Genomic DNA, 26674 nt, shown 5'->3' on the forward strand with positions numbered 1-26674 from the left:
GAGTGGCACAAGATTTCATAGATATAACTTGCCATCATCATAAGGTACTGCTGATGTACTGATTTGTCATGAAAGTGCTCCTCCCTTGATTCTGTCTCCTCATCCTCTGTGGCAGTGATTTGTTATGCCATCCATTCCCCAGCTGCATGCCTCTGTCCACTCCTTTATCCAAGTTCCTGGTCACGGCCTGATGAATGGCGTCTTAATGTTTCCTCTGCCACTGGAGGACGAAATTGAGGGTGCACATTCATGATCACAGATTCTGTTAACTGCTTGCAAGTGCTGTTGCTCTTTCAGTTATTGGGGCATGATGTCTCATGCCTTGCTGAGTTGGTACCCAGTTTTTGCCCCAACTTGCTTTCAATTACCCCTCTTAATGATACTATCCCAGAACCAGGAGTCTTGTCATAGTTCATTGTATTCCAGACAGTGTCCAGCTACTGCAGATTTACTGACTGATCCCAGCCTAGTGTGGCATTGGTGTGCCACACATTGAACTTCCTTTGTTCTGGTTGTTTGGCCAATGCATAACATGCCACACTCAAAAGTGATGTTGTAGATACCAGGCTTTCAAAAGCATAAGTTGTTCTTTGCACTGGCAAATAGACTGCTTGTCAGGTGACGGGTCTTGCTATTTCTAGTGACTGGGTCCAGTGGCAAGTTTATTTAGAAGTCTGCTGATCTTCACAGAGAGAGTCCTGAGTATAGGGTATGTATGCTAACATCTGTGGTTTGTTCTCTTCTGTTTCTTCTTTCTGCTTGAAGGCAGATTGATGTTACACACATTTGATCTGGGCAATCTTTGTGAAAGATGTTAAACTGATAGTTTGATATTTTTCACACCTGTCAACACTTGCTTTCTTTGGGATTGGAGTTATTGTATTCTTCTTGAAGTCTAAGGATATTTCACCTGTCTCATACATCTTGCTCACCAGATGGTGGAGTTTTGTCAGGGCTGGCTCTCCCAAGGCTGCCAGTAGTTCTAAGAGAATGTTGTCTACTCCTGAGTCCTTGTTTCAGCTTAGGTCTTTCAGTGCTCTGCCAAACTCTTCTCGCAATATCATATCTCCCATTTCATCTTCATCTACATCCTCTTCCATTTCCATACCGAGCGAGGTGGCGCAGTGGTTAGCACAATGGACTCGCATTCGGGAGGACGACGGTTCAATCCCATCTCCAGCCATCCTGATTTAGATTTTCCGTGATTTCCCTAAATCGTTTCAGGCAAATGCCTTTGAAAGGGCACGGCCGATTTCCTTCTCAATCCTTCCTTAACCTGAGCTTGCGCTCCGTTTCTAATGACCTCGTTGTCGACGGGACGTTAAACACTAACCACCACCACCATTTCCATAATATTGCCCTCAAGAACATTGCCCTTGTATAGACCCTCTATATACTCCTTCCACCTTTCTGTCTTCCCTTCTCTGCTTAGAACTGGTTTTCCATCTGAGCTCTTGATAATCATGCAAGTGGTTCTCTTTTCTACAAAGGTCTCTTTAATTTTCCTGTAGGCAGTATCAATCTTACACTTACATCCTTACATATATTCTCTAGCCATCCATGCTTAGCAATTTTGCACTTCCTGTTGATCTCATTTTTGAGACATTTGTGTTCCTTTTTGCCTGCTTCATTTACTGCATTTTTATATTTTCTCCTGTCATCAATTAAATTCAATATCTCTTGTGTTACCGAAGGATTTCTACTAGCCTTCATCTTTTTACGTACTTGATCCTCTGCTGCCTTCACTATTTCACCTCTCGAAACTACCCATTCTTCTTCTACTGTACCTCTTTCCCCCATTCTCGTCAGTCATTCCCTAATGCTCTCTCTGAAACTCTCTACAACATCTGGTTCTTTCAGTTTATCCAGGTTTCATATCCTTAAATTCCCACATTTTTGCAGTTTCTTCAGTTTTAATCTACAGTTCATAACCAATAGATTGTGGCCAGTGTCCACATCTGCCCCTGGAAATGTCTTACAATTTAAAACTTGGTTCTTAAATCTCTATCTTACCATTATGTAAGCTATCTGAAACCTTCCAGTGTCTCCATGTATACATCCTTCTTTCATGATTCTTAAACCAAGTGCTAACTATGATTAAGTTATGCTCTGTACAAAATTGTACCAGGCGGCTTCCTCTTTCATTCCTTACACCCATATTCCAACCCTGCTTTTATTATTGTTGATGTTCATTGTACAGGCCTAACCTTATACGGAGACACTACCTATCCTCTCCAACTGGTCGTCCAATTGCAGTGTCGTTGGCAAAATTCATAGTTTTTATTTCTTCTCCCTGAACTTGAATTCCCATTCGAGATGTCTTCTTTGTGTCCTTCACAGGTTGTTCAATGTGTTGATTGAATAATATTGAGGCAGGCTACAACCTTGTCCTACTCCCTCTTCAACTACTGCTTACCTTTCATTATCTTTGACTATTTATTACTGCAGTGTGGTTTCCATACAAGTTGTGAATAATCTTTTTCTCCTGTATTTTGTCAATGTTACCTTCAATATTTCAAAGAGTAAATTCCAGTCAGCATTGTCAAAAGCTATCTCTAAGTCTACATATGCTGTAAATATAGGTTTGCCTTTCTTGAACTTAACTTCTAAGATAAGTTGTATGGTCAGTATGATCCCGTGTGGTCCTAAATCTCATCAGAACCCAAAGCAATCTTCGCTGGGATTGGCTTTTACCAGTTTTCTCATTATTCTGTAAATAATTTCTGTCAGTATTTTATAAATGTCATATGAAACTTGTAGTGCAGTAATATTCATGCTTGTCAGCACCTGCCTTCTTTGGAATTGAAATTGCTACATGCTTTGTGAAATTTGAGGTTATTTTGTCTTCCTCATATATTTTGGGCAACAGGTGGAATGGTTTTGGCACTACTGGCTCTCCAGAAAGAGCTCAATAATTCTGAAGTCTTCCATTCCAGAGTCCTTGTTTCAAATTTGGTCTTTCGGTGTTTCATCTTATCTTCATCTACTTTATCTTACTGTTGTATAATACTTCTTCAAGTTCGTTTCCTGTATATAGCCCTTCTATGTATTCTTCCCACCTATTAGTTTTCCCTTCTTTGCTTATCACTAGTTTGGCATCTTATACAGCTGCTTCTCTTTTATCCAAAATATCACTTTGATTTTCCTAGGTAACATCTGTCTTTCATCTTTCTTCTGTAAGCTTGCATTTGTCCTTTTGCCATTCCTGCTAAATCATTTTGCACTTTCTGTCAATCATTTGTAGATGTGTCTAATCACTTTTGCTTGCTTCATTTGCTGCATTTGTGTATTTTCTCCTTTCATCAATGAAATTTAATATCTGTTGTGTTATCCACATATTTCTATAGGGACTTGTCTTTTTGCATATTAAGATTCCCTGCTGCCTTCACTGTTTCATCTCAAGGCTGCTGACTCTTCTTCTGTTGTATTCTTTTCCTTCTTTTCAGTCAATCATTGCATAATGCTCCCTTTGAAACTCTCATAAACCCCTGCTTCTTTCGATTATTTCAGGTCCCAGTTTTAATCTGCAGTTCATACATAACCAGTAAATCATGGTCAGTGTAAAATCTGATTTATCATTGCATAATCTTTCTGAAACCATCCAGTGGCTGCAGGTCTCCTCCACATATACAACTTCCTTTCATGATTCTTAAACCAAGTATTAGCTCTGATTAAATTAATTAAGGCCTGTGCCAAATTCTACCAGGCATCCCCCCCCCCCTCCCCCCCATATATATTCTCTGACTACTTTGCCTTCTCTTCCTTAGTACTAACAAATATAGTCTCCCATCACATTTAAATTTATTTAAATTTTTGTCTCCATTAAGTATCTGAAATTATTATTTTATCTCAGCATACATTATTTCAATCTCGTCATCATATGCAGAGCTAGTTGGCATACAAACTTTAGCATTCATGTTTTCTTATTCAGTATTAGACCTGCTCCTTCTTTCCCCATGACCACATTTATAACCCTGTTCAGACCTGACAAGAAGCCCTGCTCTTCCTGCCACCACACTTCACTAGTTACCACTGTATGTGGCTTCAACTTATCCATTTGCCTTTTTAAATTCTTCAACTTACGTACCCTATTAAGGACTCTAATGTTCCATGTTCTTTACATGTTGAATGGCAGTTTTGTTTTTTCTGACGACAACAGCCTCCTGAATAGCTCCTGCTTGGAGGTCTGAGTGAGGGACTACCTTAGAACTGGAATATTTTACCCAAGAGGATACCATTATCTTTGAGCAGTATAGTAGAGCTGCATGCCCTCAAGAGAAATAACTGTGAGGTTCTCCATTCCTTTCAGTCTCTTCCAGTACTAACGTAGAAAGGCCTGTTGACTAATTTTACAAGGCAGAACATACAATCATCCACTACTCCACTGCTGCTCGTACAACTACGGAAAAGGATGCTGCCCCTCTTCAGGGATCATAGGTTAATCTGGCCTCTGCAGAGATACCCCTTTGATGTGGTTACACCTGTGTTAACGGGTATCTGGCAAACACACGACTGAGTATGGCTCATGCTGCAATTTTATCAACATGTGAGCCACATCTCGTTTAAAAACTGGACTTATTTCATACAAGAGCAATGTATAGACATCTGTGACCTGCCCCTTGACTGGTGCTGCCTTCTGTTGTCAATTTCTCAATTATTTCAAAAGAAACATCAGCAAACATAACAGTTGATTTCATGAATGGCTGAGCAAACTTGATCACATTGATGTAATTCCTTGTGTGTATTCGTTAGGTTTCACAGTTTTGCTTTGTTTCTGCTACAACTACATCACATTTGTTGAGTGAGCAAGAAATTTTCAAAGTTCAGAAGGAAGAAATTACTCAATAACTCACCTCTCACTTTTTCTTGGGAGGATAATGATACTTCCTCATCATTATTTTAATATTTGTAATCTGTCAAAGAACTGAAGTAAGTATGAAGAATAAATCTTGAAGCTTGGTCAGTTTTAGTATGTATTACTCTTGAAGATGCATCAGTTGCATGTGTGCCAGTAATGCTTTAAATAACGGCGTAAATGGCCAGTTTCCTGTGCCCAATATTCTTCTAAGTGATTGGTCTCCAAAGTGTTAAGCTGGTCTCAGAGATTCCCAGAAATAATGGCTACAAAGTTAGTTGCCTAGAAAGTAATGGTAATACGCACACATCGAAGACACTTCTAATTTCATCGAAGATGTATCTAGAATTGACACCCTGTCGTTATGCAATGCATAAATGACATATACAACAGTTTCCTGTAGTTAATTTTCCAAATATTGTGCTGTAGGAGCTGTCTCACACCATGAAGGTTTTGTTTTCTTTCACTGAATAGTTCTGTTTATTTTGTAAATTATCCATTTGATAAGAATTGTAGGTTTATTGTCATGCATTTCTCTTTCTTTATTTCAGGGTATCAGGTCAATGCAAGATCATGGACCAAAGAAAATACTGCATCATAAACGAAAGAAACCAAACCAGCGAAAGAAAGTTTTCAAGAAGCCGCGTGATAATGAACATTTGGCGGATGTTCTTGAAACTTATGAAGATAAATGAAACTACTGGTAATTATTTATGGTTCAGTGTATTTTGGTTCATATTTTTGTATTTACACAAAATAGCTGTTTTATATACATGTGGAAAAAAGTAAAATATACTGAGAAATAAGTGTGGAGTCCTCACTGAAAATTAATGACAAAATTGCTGTAAGTAAGAGGCACAAAGAGGCTAAATTGGGTGCAGATTTACACTAGTATATCAAATTCATCTGAAAGTGGAGCATGACCACAGCCACAGCAGTCAGAGACAATGTTCAAGTGTGTTTTTTCTACTTCAAAAAATCTTTTGGCTGACAGCATAAGTGTAAGCTGTCTTTTTGTTGTGCCTCTCTACAACTCAGCATCTCCTCTCGATGATGAGTGGCAATCTGTTCTTTTCATAATATTGAAATTTTTTATAATCATGTTGTGTAATCTGAAAATATTAAATGGAAGGAAGATTAAAGGAAAATTAAAGTTTAACATGCCAATTGGCAATATGGTCATTAGAGACATAGCAGAAGCTTGGATTGTGTCAAGGATGGGAAAGGATATCGACTCTGCCTTTCAAAGGAATTGTTGCAGCATGTGCCTAGAGTGATTAAGGGAAACTATGGAAAGCCTAAATCTGGATGGTTGGACACAGATATGAACTGTCGCCCTCCTGAATGCAAGTCCAATGTTATAACCACTGTGCCAACTAACGTAGTAAAATGCAGACTTATTTAAAATATATGGGGAAATTCCTTTAAGCTGAGGAAAGGAAGAAAGTGGGGGAGGTCATCAACTGCTACTTTGATGCAGTGTGCATGTTTTGTATTTTACATAAAAAGGAAAATTCCATACCAAAATTGGTTAAATTTATAGGCACAGAGAGAGATTGTTGCCCAGTAGTCACCTTTGTCCGTATCACACAGTCTGAATAGAAAATCATATTTTGTTCACAGTAGGAAATAATCTGCATTTCAAATAAAATACATATTCATTTATTCACAAAAAAGTAGTACACTGAATTATTTCGATTCATACACACATTCATGTTTTGACAAAACATCACAACTGGTTACATGTAGTGCTTTTTCTTTCTTTTATTTCAGTTGGAGGTTGATACACAAGAAGTTGCTTAATCATTGAAAATCACATGTTAATGTTCACTGAAACATAGCTTCTGAAATTACAGTCTTCCAGTGCAGATCAGTTTGTAACAAAGGAGAATACTAGTCATTTGATGTCGAGAGTCAGTACTCTGGTTCATCGCATGTCACTTTTTCTGATGGTGATTTCATGTCTTTTGATATTGAGATTGAACCAGAAAATTTCAATATTCACTTTCTTGGCCTACTAACATAATTATTTGATAATATAAATACTTCATATGTGGAGGAGATTTATTATCATTTATAGTTGTTATTGACAACTTTTAATGAGACATTGCTCTGTAAAATTCAGCTCTATTTATTGTGATAAATGATTCCAAATGTTGTCTGATAACAGTAGATGTTAAGTGGATTGTAGATGGAGGTGCAGATAACAAATTTGTGGTTTTGGAAAGGAATTCAACTGCGAAGAGAAGTAAATGCAGTCTTTATGACAGGCGACACTCATGTTATGTAGCCCTGCAATAAAAACAACTTCCACTCAAACTAAACACATGGTTACATTAATCAGAAAGATTCAGTAATGGGAATAATTCCTGTATTTTTAAATTAAATTGAGCATTGAATGTCACACATGGCTGAGAAGGAAGGCATTTTTTAATCAGGATGAGTAAACAATACCTTTATTGTCAGCATGTCAGATTGAGTGGCTTCAATGCCCCACCATAAAAAATTTAGGAATTCAGAAAATGTGCATTGCAGTCTTGTCAGTGTCGTTGTGGAAATGACTTGCCTATATCTGCTTGGTCCTTTTGTTTGAGGGTTTGTCCAACAAAGATAGAAAGCAGTTTTCAAATGTATTGAAAAGGCCATTGCATTGGCATTTAGTGGCTGCTTCATGTCTACTAATATCCTTAACTGCCACCAGGCACCAACCCTGTCTGATCTCATTCATTCTGCAGCAATAGAATATTGAATGTGGTTGTAGCAAGAGCTGCATCTAAAGTTTAAATGGCAGAAAGTTAATAGGAATGTTATGCAATCAAAGATTTGTATTCTTCAGAAGAAACTGCTTCGGAAACACTTCAAGATCCTTATAGAGCTCCTGGTGAATCTAGTGTCTCATGCTGCATGTTTCCAATGGCATAAAGTTTTCAAAGATGGGAGAGGGAGTTTTAAGCTGAAAGGGAGGAGGGCCCTCCAGCACTGTCCTTACTGACATTGCAATCTACAGTTCAGCAGCAGTTGTGCATGAGGAATCTCTTGTGACTGGTAGACAACTAACAAATATGCTGGCAATTTCAGCGGGAAGTGCTAACACCATTTTGAAGGATTCTTTAAACATGTCACTATTGTGTGCTCACTCGATTGACAGACTTCTGACTCCTGCTCAGAAACAGAACACAGTTGACAATCACATCTGTGGAAACAATGTGCCCAAGATGAAGGGGACAATTAGTGGAAAACCATCATCACTGCTGATGACTCTTGTGTCAATTTTTAAGACCCTGAAAAGAAAAGACAGAATGCAGAGTCTGTTCAAAAGGGACAGCCTTTCCCAAGAAAAAGTGTACATGGAGAAATCAGCAAATAAGGCTTTATTGATTGCATTTTTTAAATCATCACAGCATGGTATACACACTTCAAGTTCTCAGAGCATGGACAGTAAATGCAGAATTCTGCAAGAATGTGCCAGTAATTGTTGGAAGACCATATCCCAAAGAAATGGAGGGAACTTCATGGGAAGTGAAAACTGCACCATTACAATGAGTGGCTTCATGTTGCAGCAGCTGTTATGATGTTTTTAGCCAGAATGGGCATTTGTGCAGTCCCACACCCCTGTGTAGCCCTGAGGTTGTCGCAAGTGACATTTTGTTGTATCTTGCTGTGAAAAAGGATCTCAAAGGATGTTGATTTAGATCTGAAAATCATGTATTGAAGGCTTTAGAGGCGATTTTGAAGTGGTCATCAAGAAATGGATTGGAGGATGTTTTCCAAAAGTGAATGAGACGATGGGACAAGTGCAACACTCTTAATGGTGGCTATATTGAAGGGGAAAATATTGAGTTTGAGTGAGTATTTGGTAATAAAGTTCTTTTCAGAATCTGTCTCAGTCTTTGTTGAATGCATGTCGTATGTTTGGTTTCATGTGTAAATGTACTACTTAAAAGACTACTCTGAAGACATGTTAATTATACCATTTCATTTGTATTGTTGTGAATCTTTCTATTGTAAGGCATCAGTGGCACATCACCAAATTTTGCAATCCTTATCTCAGTAGTGTATCTTGTTTTCATTCTGTGACTGAATAGGCACTTGTAATTCAGTTCAATATGTAGGCTAACATGTCTTCTGTTACATTCATTAAATAGTGATTGATCACAGCCCAAATGCTGAAGCCTGTTGCAAATTGTTTTAGTTGTTTATTGTAGTACACACAAATTTCTCAAAGTAGCTGATATTTGTATCCACAGATTTGCACCAACATAAAAATAAGGCACACCCACCCATTGTCAGCTACTATAGACTTTTCTGCCTTAACTTAGATGACATGCATAATAGTAAACATTTCACTGTTTAGAGGTTTCTAAAAGAAAAAGTAGGTTTTTCTAAAAGAAAAAATGGGTTTAAGACATTAAATATTTTAAGTTTGTGCAACTGTTACCAGATTGTTAATAGTAGTGATTTCAGGGTGATCCCACAAAATATTTATATGCAAATTACAAGCTTCTTTTGTGCATTTAATGTTGCTGTACACCAGGCTGGAAGAAAAAAGTTCACTTTTATTGCTGGTTTGTACATTTATTACTCAAGAATAATTATTTCTCGTACATAACTGTATCACCTAGGCATTGTTGTGATTTTAATGTACTTAATGTCTTTATTTCTGTTCAGTAACAACAGGAGTATTTTAAAAGGTTCCACAGTACAGCTCACCACAGAACCTACTGTGACTCATCATATCAGAAACTTTGCTGAAGTTTCTGCCTACCACTCAGCAGTATATTGTACTTTCCATTTTTAGGTTAAGAAGTGCAGTTGGTACAGTACTTCTCATGGAAACAACACGACAGTTCAGTCCTTGGGAAGAGCACTGTCACTTTTTCCCCGAGAATAAGCACGTAGTCCAAGACCTGTACTTTTTCCACCAAGGACTCTGTCCAGTAGTGACTGCTTACTGCGCCGTCGCAGACCAAGGACTTCACGACACACCTCATGGAATGCATCTGCTACTTGGGTTACTTGCTCTGCTGCTGTCACTTCACCAAACCAGCATTCAAAGTCCTTTGCCAGGATTTCACCTGTGTTGGATAAAGACTGATAAATTCAAGAAACTGGAATTATTGTTTGGTTTAAATTTATATATGTTCTGTGTGCATTGAAATATGTTAATAATAATAATAATAATAATGTGATTTTTTTTTAAGTTTCTGCAAATGAATTTCTATGAAAAACATAAATCTATCTCTCTCTCTCTCTCTCTCTCTCTCCCTCTCCCTCTCTCTCCCTCCCCCCCCCTCCCCCCTCCCTCCCTCCCTCCCCCACTCCTCCTTCCTTCCTCTCTCTCTCTCTCTCTCTCTCTCTCTCTCTCTCTCCCTCCCCCCTCCCTCCCCCACCCCTCCTTCCTTCCTTCCTACCTTCCTCTCTCTCTCTCTCTCTCTCTCTCTCTCTCTCTCTCTCTCTCTCTCTCTCTCCCCCCCTCTCTCCCCCCCCTCCCCCCTCCCTCCCCCACCCCTCCTTCCTTCCTTCCTCTCTCTCTCTCTCTCTCTCTCTCTCTCTCTCTCTCTCTCTCCCTCCCTCTCCCTCTCCCTCTCCCCCCTCCCTCCCTCCCTCCCCCCCACCCCTCCTTCCTCTCTCTCTCTCTCTCTCTCTCTCTCTCTCTCTCTCTCAAAAAAACTATCAATCCCTAGACAGGATATGAAAATTAGAAAGTCGGAGTTACCAGAGGTACCCAATGGTTGAGCAGCCCCATAAAATGTTCAGGGTATACACATGGTTATAGTGAAATTACTGCAGTTACTCTTAATAGATTCTGTACAGTAGTATAGGATACTATACTACAAAATCTGCCGGAAGATGTCATAACTTCAAACTATTTAAGGTGCAGAAAAATGCACGTAGTGGCATGGAAGGTCACACACAGAGGAAACATGGCTTGTTCTAAACATAACATATTCTCTAACATACATGAGTAGAGCTTGTATGCTGGTGATCAGCATATGCACACAAAAGGTAAGCATCAAGTCCTCTGAAACCTAAGTTCTTGGCCTGAAAAAGTGAATTGAGGTAAAGACATGTGATTTTTATGAATTTTCATTTGGGGACATCAGATGGCCATAAAGGCAAGAGAGAGAGAAGTTTTGTAAATGTGAAGGTGATCAGTAAACAGATCGACCATGTATTTACATTTAATTTGAAATTTTGTGTTAACTACGTCTTCTCAGATGGAAAATGACAAATCACGTAACTCCATTGTAGTTAAAATGGTAATGAAAGACAGTCAGAGAGAATTTAAAACACAGTTGTGCTGACAGTACAGGTTAGTGCAGCACTGAGATGGTAAAGTGAATGTTGCTTCTCTCCTAACAGTATTAATAGTGGTTGTTAGCTGCTATATTCATGTAGACACTTTACTTCTTTATACTCCCAACCTACTGTTGTTTGAAAGAGAAACCAATACACTTTATAAATAATATGTTTCAGTCTACAGTCAATTTTACTTTGCTTACTGGCTACTGGTTCTGATACAAAAAAATAAAAATGTTGTTGCTGGTAGACTAAACCATGTACTGCTTTACTGTACTTGATACAAACACTGACGACCCAGCACATTGTGACCGTTAGCTCAATAGTGTGTGTGCTAGGTTTCTGGAGGTATCTCAGAGGTGTTCCATCTGGTTCAGATCAGGCAAATTTGGTGGCGGGGGACTTAAATTTAGTAGTATATGTAGAAGTCATTACTGGTTTTGTTCAGTGATCATGTCCGCCCCTGGTAGCTGAGTGGTCAGTGCGATGGAATGTCATGCCAAACGGCTCGGTTTTGATTCTCTGGTGGTTTGGAGATTTTCTCCGTTCAGCGACTGGGTGTTGTGTTGTCCTTATCATCAACATTTCGTCCCTATCAACACCCAAGTCGCTGAAGTGGTGTCAACTCGAAAGACTTGCACTAGGTGACCGGTCTATACGACGGGAGGCCCTAGCCACATGGCATTTCCATTTTCAGTGATCATCATCGCATGACAATGTCAACAGTCTTCATAATAGAATTGTGCCCATATTATGATGTTGACTGAATGAAACCACTCATGACATAATAAGTGTTACCTCAACACAGCTCTGGTGGCTGCTAGTTTTAACATTAATCTTCTGTGGAGCACAAGATGATCAAGATTATTCATTGCAGCTGTAATTGATGATGTCATTGAGGCAACAGGGAAACACATGGCAGTCATCTGCAGAAGAGCACCGTGTTCAATGATGTACGCTGAATAGTGTGATCAGAAATGCTTGGGCCAGCACTAACCAGCATTGTAATCTGTTGTCAGATATGCCACAAGCCATGGCCTGTCTTCCTGTACAAATCAGGCAAGCCTTTGACGTACACATTCTGTGGTGAGGTGTGGATATCCAGCAGCATGTTGCTTACTTCTAGTTTCACTGTCTTTCAACTGCCTTTCATACATGCACATAACAATGGTATGTGAACAGCCAACCAGCTTTGCCATTTCAAAATGCTCACTCCCATACACAGAACCACAACAAATTTCCTGTTGTCAAAGTTGCTTATATCAATTGATTTTTCCGTATGCGGTCCATGTCCTTGCTAGAATGATTCCCTATGCATTTCTGCTCCATTTATGTTCTTGCTATCCCTCATCATATACCTGCAAACACTACACGGCTTCATTCAGTCTCGCGGTGGGTTGTGGTTGTAACTTGTTGTCCCATCAGTATCTACGTGCGCAGTACAGAGAGATTGCAATAGCTTCAAAAGAATATGTCTAATCTTGGAGCAACAGCGGTTTCCATGCGACAACATAATTTTGAAAAGTAAGTTCAGGCTTAGCTCCTTATTTGTGTACATTGTAGATGTCAAGTTGAGTATCGGCAACTCTGTTCATATACCTTGCATTAACTAAGTACAGTAATATGAAATGAAGTATCACATAGATCTAATTTCAGTTGTATTGAAATTGTGCTGTAAGATTTCCTTTGACCTGCTGATTAGGCTTTTCATGTAATGTTACACAATTTGTTCTTCAGTGTTGCAAGACTGTGGAGTTGAGTTTAATTAACAGTTTCTGATTATATTGTTCAGAACTATTATAATCACATGTGGACTGGAGAAGAGTTGAAATGGCAGAATGAGTGTGGGTGCATGTTGACAATAATTTTGTCACTCTTCAAATGAATCCTATAGATCTGGTATGAGTTACTAGTTTGTACACCACACCCATGTCATTTATTTTTGACATATGCATGTAACGTTCAACTGGAATATGTATGAGACTGTTTTCAACATAAAGAAATCCTCAGATATATTTCTGCATTGTGAACCATAATATCTTTAAATATTCATAGGTACTTAAGAAAATTAACAAGGAAAAAATGTCACAGAATAGTAATTCTACCTCTTAATGTTTCAGTAGTCGTAGTCTACGTTATGTCATAAAGTGATATTTTTTCTAGATCTTTTTTATAACTGTACAAAAATGTTAGAAGTAGGATTGAAAAGTGCCCCAGTGCAAGGCATAATGTTTCATAACGTGCCACAAAACATTATTTATATAATTTAACAGCTTGAATGTGCACAGAACTACCTAATCAGTGAAACAAAGTAGGCTGTTCATGAGCAGCATTGTGTGGTATAGTCAATGCCCAAACTGTGGCGCCTGCAGCTGTGTGGCCGTGGTCTTTACGTCATACAGCCAACGGCCGGCACGCTCCGCTTATGCACAGCTCTGCACAGCTGTACAGTGCAGGTGCGGGCCTCAGACACTGAGTGCCTCCGCACTGTCATGGCAACCTCGGCCGGCGTCCTCCCCGAGAGATAGTTACGTGAGGCCGCACTGCCAATCATAACAGGACACGACAAGCGGACTCGGTTACGGAGGGCATATTCCTCCGCCACTCGCCCTATATAGCTGCATACGCCGCCATGCCTGGGAATCTCGTGTTGGGCTACCTACTTGCTACGTCGACTTCGCACCCAGGAACGACGCTACGCTGTCCTACGACTGTTTACCATACCGGACTTGGACTCTGCAGCCCAGTTGCTGCTTGATCAAGCACCAAGTTGTGTTAGTATTATGGAACTGTTGGCAATAAACAGAATTTGGACCTCACGCCAATCGTTATTTGTTGTTTCTCCAATTACAGATACAACAAATTGGACGAATAGATGGGGATTATTTTTACTCTGTGAATCAGATTTCTCATCTCTCTGTGTTCTTCAGATTTAATCCACAAGATTGAGCATGTGCCAAGAATAATGCATTGAAGATATCAGTATGGATTAACTACAGCACAGTGATCAGCTGTAGCTAGAAGACTGATGTAATGTGTAAGAACAATTGTTTGCCTTTTACAACCTAGCGAATCTACTGTAGCTGCACACTGTATCAGAAATGGTTACTCCACGGAACATGATAATGTTAAAATCTCGACCTTCACATCAAATTTCTCGGTTAAAGTATCAATGAAGCTGTGAGAATAGCAACTTCTTTGTCAACAGGACATTACCTAATCTTCCTTCCATCCTTCCTTCCTCTCTCTCTTCCTTCCTTCCTTTCTCCACTTGCATCTACTCTTTCAAGAGTTCTCAACTCATTTCACAATCCTGCCTCAGTGCCAGTCAGTCTCATCCCCCATCCCTTGTCACTTGTCTTCCTCATGGCTGTCTGCTCAGTTTCTCTTTTGCTTGAAGCATATTGATTTGTGCTCATTACAAGTACTTGTAGCAAGTAAGGCAAAAAACACATAACCATTTGTAAATCTAAGTAGTAAAACAGATTTTATGATGATTAGATGCTCTGCAGTTTCACCTAAAAAATCAAGTTAGTCAAAACTAAATTGGGAAAATTTATTTAAAAATTGAGCTTAAGCTATAGCACAAACAGAAGGATGAAATTAATAGAGGTCATTAGCACCTACATTTAGAGTTAACTATCTGTTGTAAATCAGTTTTATTCTTGAATACGTTACAATTTTTGTACAAGCATGATAAACACTATTTGTAATAGAAATTACAGAACTGAAATGGAATCCCTACAGCAGATTGCACATAAATAAACAAAAAAGTCAAAACATCCAGTCCATCCTAAACGAAAACAGCATGATAAATCTCATAGCACGCACCAAAAAAGTTACAAACACAGTGAGTCTTAAGCATAATGAACAAAATGTTTTAGACACAAATTTAAACAAGTTGTCCTGTAAGGAACAAAAATTAATATACTACTAAAAAGAACTGAAATTTCTGTGACCATTACTTGAATTGAAACATGGACAAACATTAAAAAAATGCTAAGCAAATGACACTTCCTATTAACAAACAAAGAATTGCATTGTAGCAAACACCATTGCCCCCAAACAAATAATCCACAAAGCCGACTCCCCCAGTCAGATCTATTTCTAACTCCAAAGACATGCCAGCATATACAGTTTTGTATTGATGAATGGTAACTGATAAAATTTTGTGAATTTGTAACATCATATTCAGTTAAAATACTGACAAATTAAAAACCCTTATAACAATTTAAGTTTCCAAGATAAGATAGCTTTGCTTCATTTGGTGTTGTTAATCTATTCATACATGAACCTGTCACTGAGACTAGAAGCTGTCAGGAATAACCTAATTAAATACGCAAAACTGCCTTTTCCCAAGATTTCGGAGTTAATAGGGCTACTGGAACTTGTATTGTATTATAATTGTTTCTCATTTAATGATAAAATTTACAAAGAGAAAAAAGTGGTAGCGTGATCATATTCATTAATGACATTGAAAATAATTTAAATAATTTTTCCTGTAAAAGAAGGAAGCTTTTGAAAAAAAAAGTATATTGATGATATTTTAAATTTATTTAATGACACAAAGAGGAACCTAGTGAACTTTTTTTAGTATTTAATTCGCTTCACACAAATACACACTGATGAGTTGAAACATTATGACCATTGGCTGCTGAGAGATTGAATGATGACAGTTTGGAGACTTGATGCAGCAGAAAAGTATATACAGGGTGTTTAAAAAATGACCGGTACATTTGAAACGGCAATACAAACTAAACGAGCAGCGATAGAAATACACCGTTTGTTGCAATATTCTTGGGACAACAGTACATTTTCAGGCAGACAAACTTTCGAAATTACAGTAGTTACAACTGTCAACAACAGATGGCGCTGCGGTCTGGGAAACTCTATAGTACGATATTTTCCACATATCCACCATGCGTAGCAATAATATGGTGTAGTCTCTGAATGAAATTACCCGAAACCTTTGACAATGTGTCTGGCGGAATGGCTTCACATGCAGATGAGATGTACTGCTTCAGCTGTTCAATTGTTTCTGGATTCTGGCGGTACACCTGGTCTTTCACGTGTCCCCACAGAAAGAAGTCACAGGGGTTCATGTCTGGCGAATAGGGAGGCCAATCCATACCGCCTCCTGTATGTTTCGGATAGCCCAAAGCAATCACACGATCATCGAAATATTCATTCAGGAAATTAAAGACGTCGGCCGTGCGATGTGGCCGGGCACCATCTTGCATAAACCACGAGGTGCTCGCAGTGTCGTCTAAGGCACTTTGTACCGCCACAAATTCACGAAGAATGTCCAGATAGCGAGATGCAGTAATCGTTTCGGATCTGAAAAATGGGCCAATGATTCCTTTGGAAGAAATGGCGGCCCAGTCCATTACTTTTTGAGGATGCAGGGACGATGGGACTGCAACATGGGGCTTTTCGGTTCCCCATATGTGCCAGTTCTGTTTATTGACGAAGCCATCCAGGTAAAAATAAGCTTCGTCAGTAAACCAAATGCTGCCCACATGCATATCGCCGTCATCAATCCTGTGCACTATATCGTTAGCGAATGTCTCTCGTGCAGCAATGGTAGCGGCGCTGAGGGGTTGCCGCGTTTGAATTTTGTATGGATAGAGGTGTAAACTCTGGCGCATGAGACGATACGTGGACGTTGGTGTCATTTGGACCGCTGCTGCAACACGGCAAACGGAAACCCGAGGCCGCTGTTGGATCACCTGCTGCACTAGCTGCGCGTTGCCCTCTGTGGTTGCCATACGCTGTTGCCCTACCTTTCCGGCACGTTCATCCATCACGTTCCCAGTCCGTTGAAATTTTTCAAACAGATCCTTTATTGTATCGCTTTTCGGTCCTTTGGTTACATTAAACCTCCGTTGAAAACTTCGTCTTGTTGCAACAGCACTGTGTTCTAGGCAGTGTAATTCCAACACCAGAAAAATCCTCTGTTCTAAGGAATAAACCATGTTGTCCACAGCACACTTGCACGTTGTGAACAGCACACGCTTACAGCAGAAAGACGACGTACAGAATGGCGCACCCACAGACTGCGTTGTCTTCTATATCTTTCACATCGCTTGCAGCGCCATCTGTTGTTGAAAATTGTAACTACTGTAATTTTGAAAGTTTGTCCGCCTGAAAATGTACTATTGTCCCAAGCATATTGCAACAAACGGTGTATTTCTATCGCTGCTCATTTAGTTTTTATTGCCGTTTCAAATATACCGGTCATTTTTGAAACACCCTGTAAACACAGGAGAGACAAATGGAGGAATCATTCTAGTGATAATACAAAGTGCAAACAGGAAAATCAAGTGACATATGTGACTTTGACAAAGGGTAGGTTGTTATGGCCTGGCACGAGGGAATGACCATCTCACATTTTGCATGCCACTGTTGTGAGCATCTGTGGAAAGTAATTGAAGGTTGGTGAAACAAGTAGGCGACAATGTATCGGTCATCAATACCTCATCATAAAAAGTGAAGGTTGGAGGCTTATCCACTCTATAAAGCAGGACAAATTGGGATCTGTGTCAAATATGATGACTGAGTACAGTATTGGTACATGCATAAAAATTTTGGAGCACATCATTCAGTGAATGTTGTTGAACTTGGGGGTTCCACAGCAGATGACTCCTATGTGTTCCCATGTTTGACTCAACATCATCATCATTTATGATTACAGCCATATGCTTCACGACAGCTGTTGACTACATGAACTTCATTGCAGGCCATCTGCATTCCTTCATGCTTGAAGTCTCCTCCAATGATGATGGCATCATCCAATGATGATGGCATCATCCAATGAGATAACTCTGTATGTCACACAGCCAGAATTGGGCTACAGTGGTCTGGGGGCATGATGTTGATGTCTTGGCCACTAGACTGCCAGATCTGAACTCCATGAAACACATCTCAAATGCTAGGCACCAGCTCCCCACAAACCACTGGCTCATAATTGCGGGAATTGCATGACCTGTATGTAGACAACTGGTGTCACATAGCTCCAGAAGCCTACTAAGGGCTCATAAAATCCAAGCCACGCAGAATAGTTGCTGTATTGTGATTCAGAGGTGGACCAACACATAGTTAAGCATGTGGTCATAATCTTTTGACTCATTAGTATAGAGTTCACTATAGAACGTGGAACCGATCATTCCATAAATTTCCTAGATCATGCAGCTGGTAATGAACAGTTGCAACAATACTTTTATATGTACAGGGAAGTAACTTACACTGACATGACAATACGGATATCACACACACTCACGCACGCGCGCGCACACACACACACACACACACACACACACACACACACACACACACAAATATATGCTGAATTCAGTTCAGTGCTACATAGAGACATATTCTACCATTAAAACAAAAGGTCCTCAACAAAAACAAGTGGCAAGTTGCCAAATAGAAAGCCAACCAATACACCTAATAGAAATACTACACCAAAGACAACACACACTGATAAATGTACCATATCTAAGTACAATGTTATAAAAATGCCATATTATTAAAGATTATTGTGGAATGTACAAAATACAGTGCAGCATTTGTCCTGCTTTCTGAATGGGAAAATGTTAACTTGTCAAATTCCCTACAAAAGGCATTCTAAGTCTTTTGGGTGTAACTTATATGAAAAAAATCCACATATTCCAGAACAGACATGTACTAAAAATATCCACGAGTGTCACTGTAGTTGATTCATAAACAAGTGCTACCTAATTACACTTCCTGATTTAAGAGCTTTCACAGGATACTAAAAGATAAATCATTCCAATTAAAAAAAAAAAAAAAAAAAAAAAAAAAACACTGGCTTCAATGTGTCAATTAATATGAGAGTTTAAAGGATGGAACAAACAACATGCCTTTATGTGTACTATCATTTATCAAAAGCCTTTGGCTGATTCTTGAGCCATTCACAAAATAAAAGAAGTGTTTTGCCTTATGCAACTAATCTTGTACATTATAGTGCAAAAGAAAATATGAATTATACTTTTATTAATTCTGAATAAGAAGAAAAGTCTCTTGGTTGTCAGTGGTTGTTATTTACAAGAGATTCCAAGAAATGAACATGAATCGCTGAGATCAGCATTGTCACCTAACAGCTGGTATAAGAGAGAATATAAATTGACAGGAACAGATATATGAGTCACTTAAAAAGTATCTTTGCTTCATAGAAACTGAAATTTTTATTGAATGTGTCTTAAGAAAATCATGTGAATAAGAAAAAGTCAGTACCGTAGGTGGTATAGAAAAATTTTCGTGGCTTTGTTTATTAATAGATATGAGTGGTGTCTGTTCTGTCAGTCATGTCTGACAGAGCAGACACTACTTGCAATAAAGCAAGGAACAGAAAGGAAACAGGATGGGAAAGAGACAGGGAGGGAATAATGACTTCCAACTGCACAGGGCACCGCAGCAATGCAACATTGAGAGTTGAAAATTTTTGCTGGACCAGGACTCGAATGCGGATGCTCTGCTTCTCTAGAATGGTTGCCTTAACCACCTAGGCCAGCCAGACATGCCTTCCATCGGACCCTAATTCCCAACTTCGCACATGCTACAATGCAATGACCCCCATCCATTAATCCCCTGCTCACAGATTTCTGAGTCCTGTAGGAGTTCAGATATTGGTTGTGCATACACACATATGGGCACAATGGCTTTTTGGTGAAAAAGTTCAATGTGGATGTACAGCCAGTGTTCGAACTCCTATGGGAATCAGAACTCTGTGAGTGGAGGGTTAATCGTCGGGTATCGTTGCAGTGTGCAGGCGGGAAGCTGGGAATTTGGGTCCTATGGATAGCATGTCTGGATGGTTGAGGCAATTACAGCAACTGTTCTAGAGATGTTGAGCATCTGGGTATGAGTCCCAACCCACCACAAATTTTCAGATCTCGTTGAATTGCTGCAATGCCCTGTGCAGCTGGGCGTTGTTATTCCCTTTCTATCTCTTACCCATCCCATTTCCTTCCGATACCTTTCACCCCAATTATTCTTGTTTATTAATGTTCTATGTGGATATACTGCATTGTTACTCAAACAATTTGATGTTGTTACCCACATTATTTATATACTTAGTGACAGTGCGCTGATTTATATCTTTGTGGCTTTTTTTGACAACACATTTTTTCTAAAATTTTAAGTAATTAACATGTTACCTTCATCTGTGCTAACTTGGCGCAGATGTACCATGTCTGCTTTGTTTCCAACAAGAGCCATAGGTGCATCACCAGGCAGTTGCTGTCTAACCTTCCGCACAAAGTTGAATGAATGTCTGTCAGTGATAGAGTAAACCAATAGGTACCCATCTGCCCACTGTAACGATTCACTGCTGGGAAGGTCATCTTCATTCTGTTAAAAGAAAGGTATTATTGTCACCTGTTCAGTTGCACATCATTCAAAATGTATATAATCCAAGTTACAATATCGCAATACTGATGTTGATAATGAAAAATTCTAACTATTCATAATTTGTTTAAAGATTGCAAAATTTGAAGTGCAAAACAACAGATTTCTCAAGACTAACAATATAGTAACACTTCTTGTTAGTTAACAGAAAGACAAAAGCAGTGTGTGTCTTAGTCTCCATGTATGTTAGAATAAGATTCATGTAAAAAGGTGCATCATATGTGAGGGAATACAGATTATTAAGGCGTCAAAGGCTTCATCACAGTGAATACAATCTTCTCATTTTGTAAGAATGGACAACAGGAAGAGAAAGCTTTGAGAGAACACATAATGATAGGAACTTATTTTACACTCGGAGACAATGTAGAGGAAAGCAGGCATGTACCTAACACTAACTTAGAAAAAGTGATGCAGTTTGAAAGCTTTATGATATGAAAGAACTATAACAACAAAATGAAGGTAATTTTACCAAAACAAAAATTTACAGTGATATATTAAGTAATAGAAATAATCATGAATACACTTTTCTAAGAAAAAAATGAAAAACCTTATGCCATTTAACACTTTGAGTGCCATACCCATAATATTTCATTGTCCTCAATGTTGGAAAGAGTGTCATGCCAAGAATATTAGTGTGGAACTGCCAAGCCCTTAATATTATGAGCATAGCAGTTCTCACTAAGTCGTCGTTTCTGCAGTATTAAGGGCATGGCATTTGTCGAAGACTGATTGACAGATTTTTTATTGGTTCAGTTTTAACATACAGCAAAAATTGTACAATTGATTTTGGACATGTCAAAGAAAAGTTCCTATAATACATAGTCTTAGCAAACAATGGGCAAATAACATTAGATACCTCTTCCATAATTTAATTTTTAAGTAACTTTTATTTCTTACATATTCAGAATTTCTTTTACAGAGTAGAAACAGTGCTGTGTTAGAAGTGCCTGTAGTTTAATTTTAAATGTTGAGTTTGTAGTATTTATTTTCCTCCAGTGTCTTATTGTGTAGTGTTACACCAATGTTAATTATGCTCCTCTGATAGGCTGTTGTTCTGTGACATTTTTTATCCACATTTGATTTCCCGCTGGTACAATTATAGTGTACAGTTTTGTTCTGTAGCAGTTTGTGTGTTTACAAAAGGTAGTCCCTAGTGAACAATATTGTGTCATAAATGAATGAACTTGGAACATTCAGGACACCAAGCTCAGTAAAATGAGATTTACAGGACTCCATCTTTCTAAGGCCACAAATTATTCTCAGAGCTCTTTTTTTGGATTCTAAAAACTTGTACACTGTAAGTTGAGTGTCCCTGGAAAATGATCCCATATCGAAGCAGTGAGTGGAACTGCACGAAGTATGCCTTCAGTACTGTTGTTTTGCTTGTTGTTGACTGAAAATTCTAAGACCATTGCACATGCATGAGAGTTTTCTAGCCAAGTTATTCATATATGTGTCTCAACTGAAGTCTTCCTGAACCAACAGACCCAAAAATTTTGTGCCACTTACATTTTCTAAGGGATCACTTTTTTAATCGTGCTTGAATGGACATTTGATTAGGTGGAGGAAATAACTGGGAGCTCACACACACACAGTTTTTCAATATTTACAATGAGTTTGTTTTTGAACCACACATGAAATCTTTTCATAGTACTATCTGCTGTTGACTGCAAAGTTTCTGGGCTGGATCCAGTAAGCAATATGCTTGTGTCATCGGCAAATAGGATAGTTTTTTGGGAACTCATATATTCAATAATGTCGTTTACATAAATCAAGAAGAGTAGTGGACCCAAGATTGAACCCTTTGGTATGCTATATTTTGTTGGTAATATGCTCAAAAGGAATGAGTTGTTTCTTGTTTTATTTTTAGTGTTGAATTTATACTGGAGTGATACTTTCTGCCTGTGGTTTTTTAGATACAAACACAACCAATTATGTGCTACACCCCTTACTTATTGTCCTTATTTTTTGAGCAGAACATTATGGCCCAGGATGTCAAACGCTTTTGACAGGTCTAGAAAAATACCTGCAGCTAATTTATATTGGTCAAAGGATTTCAAAGCACTGTCTAAGAATTCAAAAATTGCTGTCTCTGTGGTGTCAGAGTTTCTAAAACTTTGTTGTTGTATGGTAAGAGGAGAATACTTAATTATGAAACTTAAAATCTTGTCATAAAAGAGTTTTTCTAGAGCTTTTGAGAAAGAACTTAACTGTGACACACATCAGTAGTTTGATATTTTATGAGAAGAACCTTTTTTTTTTGAGCAGTGGCGAAACTTTTGCTATTTTGAGAATATCTGGATAGATGCCAGTTCTGGAGACAGGTTGAAAATTTTTCCAATGGTTTTGCTATGTGGTAAGTACATACTTTTAATATGAAATCAGGTACTTCATCAAAGCTACCTGACATTTTATTGCTTAATGAGTTAATTATAATTTAATCGGGATTTGTTTCATAAATATATGTAGAGGCATCCGAGATCACCAGTTTGCCAGGGAACTTGCACTGGTCCTCTACAGTGTACTTGAATGAGGTCTTCAGTTACTGATATGAAGTATTCATTGAATTTTGTCATGACTGTGATTTTTCAGCCCTCTAGTGTTTATTAACATTCTCTTTTTTTGGTACTGAGCTCCAAGTTTCTTTCTCTATAACTCTCCACACGGATCTCATTTTGTTAGATGAGTTTCTTACCAGATTGTCATTCCACATAATTTTGCCACCTGGCTAGTGTATTTTGTAGATTCTTTTGTAGGTCTTACAACAGTTTGCAAACCCTTGGGTAACCATATATTTCTTACAGCAATACTGCAGAAATCTGTTTATCTCACTAGAAAGTTTTATACCTTTAGTTACCCATTGCTTGTTGTTGTTAGGTTTCATGGTTTTTACTTCTTTTGGAAATGCTACATTAGAATGGTAAAGAAAGATGTTCTGAAAACGCATGTACATGCTGTCAGCATTGTTCCAAATGCAGCTGATTTCCAAATTTTACTTACCTAGTACAAAATTAATTTATCTTCATAAAAAGTTCTTTCTTCAATTACTTTTTTGCACTTGCTACTCCCTGTTGGCATTTCTATACACAGAAGATGTGGCTCATGATTACTATAACTCTTGCTCAGTAGTCTACTTGTGAATTTGTAACTTGTGTGTGAAATGAATATTTGGTCAATGATGGAGTTTGTAAATTCTGTTAATCTTGTTGGGCAGTGTATTGTGGGGATCATATTGAACGTGTTGACTGTATTAATCAAATTGTCTCTGATACTGCTGTCTTTTGAAAAATAAATATTGAAATTACCACAAAGCACTGTCTTCATAGTGAATGCTCTGATCCTGTTCAGTAGAACTTAAAAGTTTGCTCATGAAGACTGGCACATTTCCACTTGATGCTCTGTATATGTTAATAATTATGAAATTAAGCTCTGGCAGCTTAGTAATAGATAGTGTGAAGTCTTTTTCAATTGGGTCAATACAACTTTTATTGACATCACAGAAATTTATTTGCTCTTTCACAAAGAGAGCACCAACAGCATGTTTGGAGAACTCATGGCTAAAATGACGTGCTAATGCATGTCCTAAGATTGAGGTTAATTTTACTTTGTCATTTTGTAGCCAGTGTTCAGTAATGCTAATTATGTTTACATTTATTTTATACTGGAATAGTGCTTCCAACATGGTAATTTTTTTGTGAGTGACCAAATGTTATAGTGTAATACAGCAAAATCTGGCCATTTAGAAACCTTCTTTGATACAGTTTCTAGTTCTTTATCTAACGGCAATTGTAATCCAACACTTATTTTTAAAAAAATTTCAGTGTGTTTCCTGTGTGTGGCTTCTGCTTGCTGATGACAATCAGTAGGTGAGTTAACTTCTGGAGCTTATACAGCAAAATCTGGCCATTTAGAAACCTTAGTTGAAAAAGATTCTAGTTCCTTATCTAACGGCATTTTTACTAAAACAGGTATTCTAAAGAAATTTTGGGTGTTTCTTGTGTGTTGCTTCTGCTTGCTGGAGCTTGTACAAGTTTTGTTTCATTCATTTCTGTCCTCTTCAGTTTAAAGCATTTCACAATTTGCGTTTGACTGATGACTTGATTATTTGCTTCTGGCCTATATGGTTTAAACCACTTGGTAATTTGCATTTGGCTGATGACATTATTGTTTGTAACTCTTCTAAAACACTTTGTTATCTCCATTTGTTTGCCACCTATAATTTTTTCTTCACTCTTCCACAAAATGTGAGTACATATTTTTTCAGCTAGTAATTCCTTCCCTGGCTCATTTAAATGAAGTCCATGGACTGTATGGAATCCTCGCTATAAGCTGCTTATGTCTACAGTATAGACATCCTTAAAGTGAGTACGTACTTCAGTGATACACTTGTTTGCAGCACTAATTTCGCAGTACACATATGACCAGGATGGTAAATCATGATGATGTGGAATTAAATTGTTTAAACTTTACCTCATTTCTGTAGCAGCCTTTACATTTCATTTCTATAGACATCGTTTGATACTTCTTTTAACACAACAAAATTGTCTCTATTCAAACTAACTTCATCAATTAATTTTTGTAGGTTCATTATTTCACGCAGTGGAGCATCTGGCCTTTTAAAACCAGATGCTTTGAAATAACGTGTTCCCATCTACATTGCAAAACTGCAGACAACATTATGTTGTGGGCATGGCACTCAGAAGTGGTTAAAATTAAAGTTAAATAAAATGATACATAATTTAATGTCTATTATCAGTTGTTAGAATTCTTATAGATGGCAAACTGAAGTGGAAGACACTCAGATGATTGCACTCAGCTTGTTTGGGACTTACATTCAAAGAAAAATATGGAACACTTATACTTGATAGGTGGTAACAAGCTAATACAAAGAAAATATTTATATCTATTTCCTTTGTGAATGATGGATTCTTCACTTGTGACTATCGACTTTCTCAGCATATACTACTGATGAAAAGCTCTCAGATTTCCAACCAAGTGACAGTATTAATATACAGCGATGTATTGGTGAGAAGGTGATGAGAATGATAATCATTAAAAAACATCACACTGACACTCATCTATTAAACTAAGAGCTTTTAATCGTTGGTTTCTTCATATGGCAAAAAAGAAGAGGAACTGGATAACTGAAGGATTAGCCTGGAAACTTCCCCAGAACAGTGGATCAAAATACATAAATCCTGACAGATGATATTTGTGTCTCTCTTCTTGTTAATGAATGACTTTCCTTAATGAATGACTTTCCTTAATGAATGACTTTCCTGTGTAAGCATCAAATTATGCTGTATCCTTGAACCATTTCATCTCTCTGCTGAATGGAGGGATTGCTGATTTAAAAAACTACTCCTTCACTTATTTTTGTTGAATTGTGTCAGTTCCTTACTATCTGACGTAGTAACTTCATTTTGAATGTTCATTTCTTTGTAGGTGTTTTGTGCATGTTATTATCTTTCATTGGTTTTGCATATCTACAAAAATTTTATTACATTGTGCATTTTCATCATTTCTCATCCAGCTAACAATTTTTATGATATGGAAGCTAGAATTAATAAATTCTTCACCTACTAACAGAGATAGAGACCATATTGAGTGAAACCAGTAAACAGAACACCATGCAACATCTTTTTCAGGTACCTATGCATGTTTACACCTTCAGTGCATTTAGTCTTTAATGATCTCTGTGGCTAACAATAAAAATTAATTTTGAGTGATATTTGATACTCAGTTTTAGCTTTTATTTGCTTCATCAATATTTCACTTGTGTTTGAAACCATCCTCTGTTACATCTCAAGACTGGTATAAAGTAACAGCAGCTTCTCACGTTAAGTATTACTAAATGCATTTTAAATCACAGGCATGCTTGGAAACTTGGCCAAAACTGTACATTTACTTCAGGAGGTGACTAATAACTGATAAATGAGGAAATCAGAAATAAATTGGCCTCCACAGCCTTCTTTTAGAAGCTGTTGCAGCTATATCAGTGGAGACACACTTCACTTAATATAGATAGCCACAGAAAGACATTCCTTATGTCATCTTATGTGTGGAATTATTCAGCATTGTGTGTTG

The 26674-nt window shown here is 38.0% G+C and overlaps 2 protein-coding genes across 2 annotated transcripts in view; one reads left to right on the top strand and one right to left on the bottom strand.

The window, feature by feature from the left end:
- The window catches only part of LOC126480882 (general transcription factor IIE subunit 2), a 70160-nt gene extending 60105 nt beyond the window's left edge, over window positions 1-10055 (top strand). The window contains exons 6-7 of the mRNA XM_050104273.1: window positions 5407-5558; window positions 9654-10055. Coding sequence (XP_049960230.1) covers window positions 5407-5550 — 144 coding nt within the window. The 3' untranslated portion in view covers window positions 5551-5558; window positions 9654-10055. The remainder of the gene's footprint in view (window positions 1-5406; window positions 5559-9653) is intronic.
- Window positions 8361-26674, bottom strand: part of LOC126480883 (ras-related and estrogen-regulated growth inhibitor) — a 395339-nt gene continuing 377025 nt past the window's right edge. Inside the window, exons 5-6 of the mRNA XM_050104274.1 lie at window positions 20338-20530; window positions 8361-9930 (exon numbers count right to left, since the gene is read on the bottom strand). Coding sequence (XP_049960231.1) covers window positions 9704-9930; window positions 20338-20530 — 420 coding nt within the window. The 3' untranslated portion in view covers window positions 8361-9703. The remainder of the gene's footprint in view (window positions 9931-20337; window positions 20531-26674) is intronic.

The sequence above is a fragment of the Schistocerca serialis genome, chromosome 5 (genome assembly GCF_023864345.2).
Source record: "Schistocerca serialis cubense isolate TAMUIC-IGC-003099 chromosome 5, iqSchSeri2.2, whole genome shotgun sequence".
Lineage (NCBI taxonomy): Eukaryota > Metazoa > Arthropoda > Insecta > Orthoptera > Acrididae > Schistocerca > Schistocerca serialis.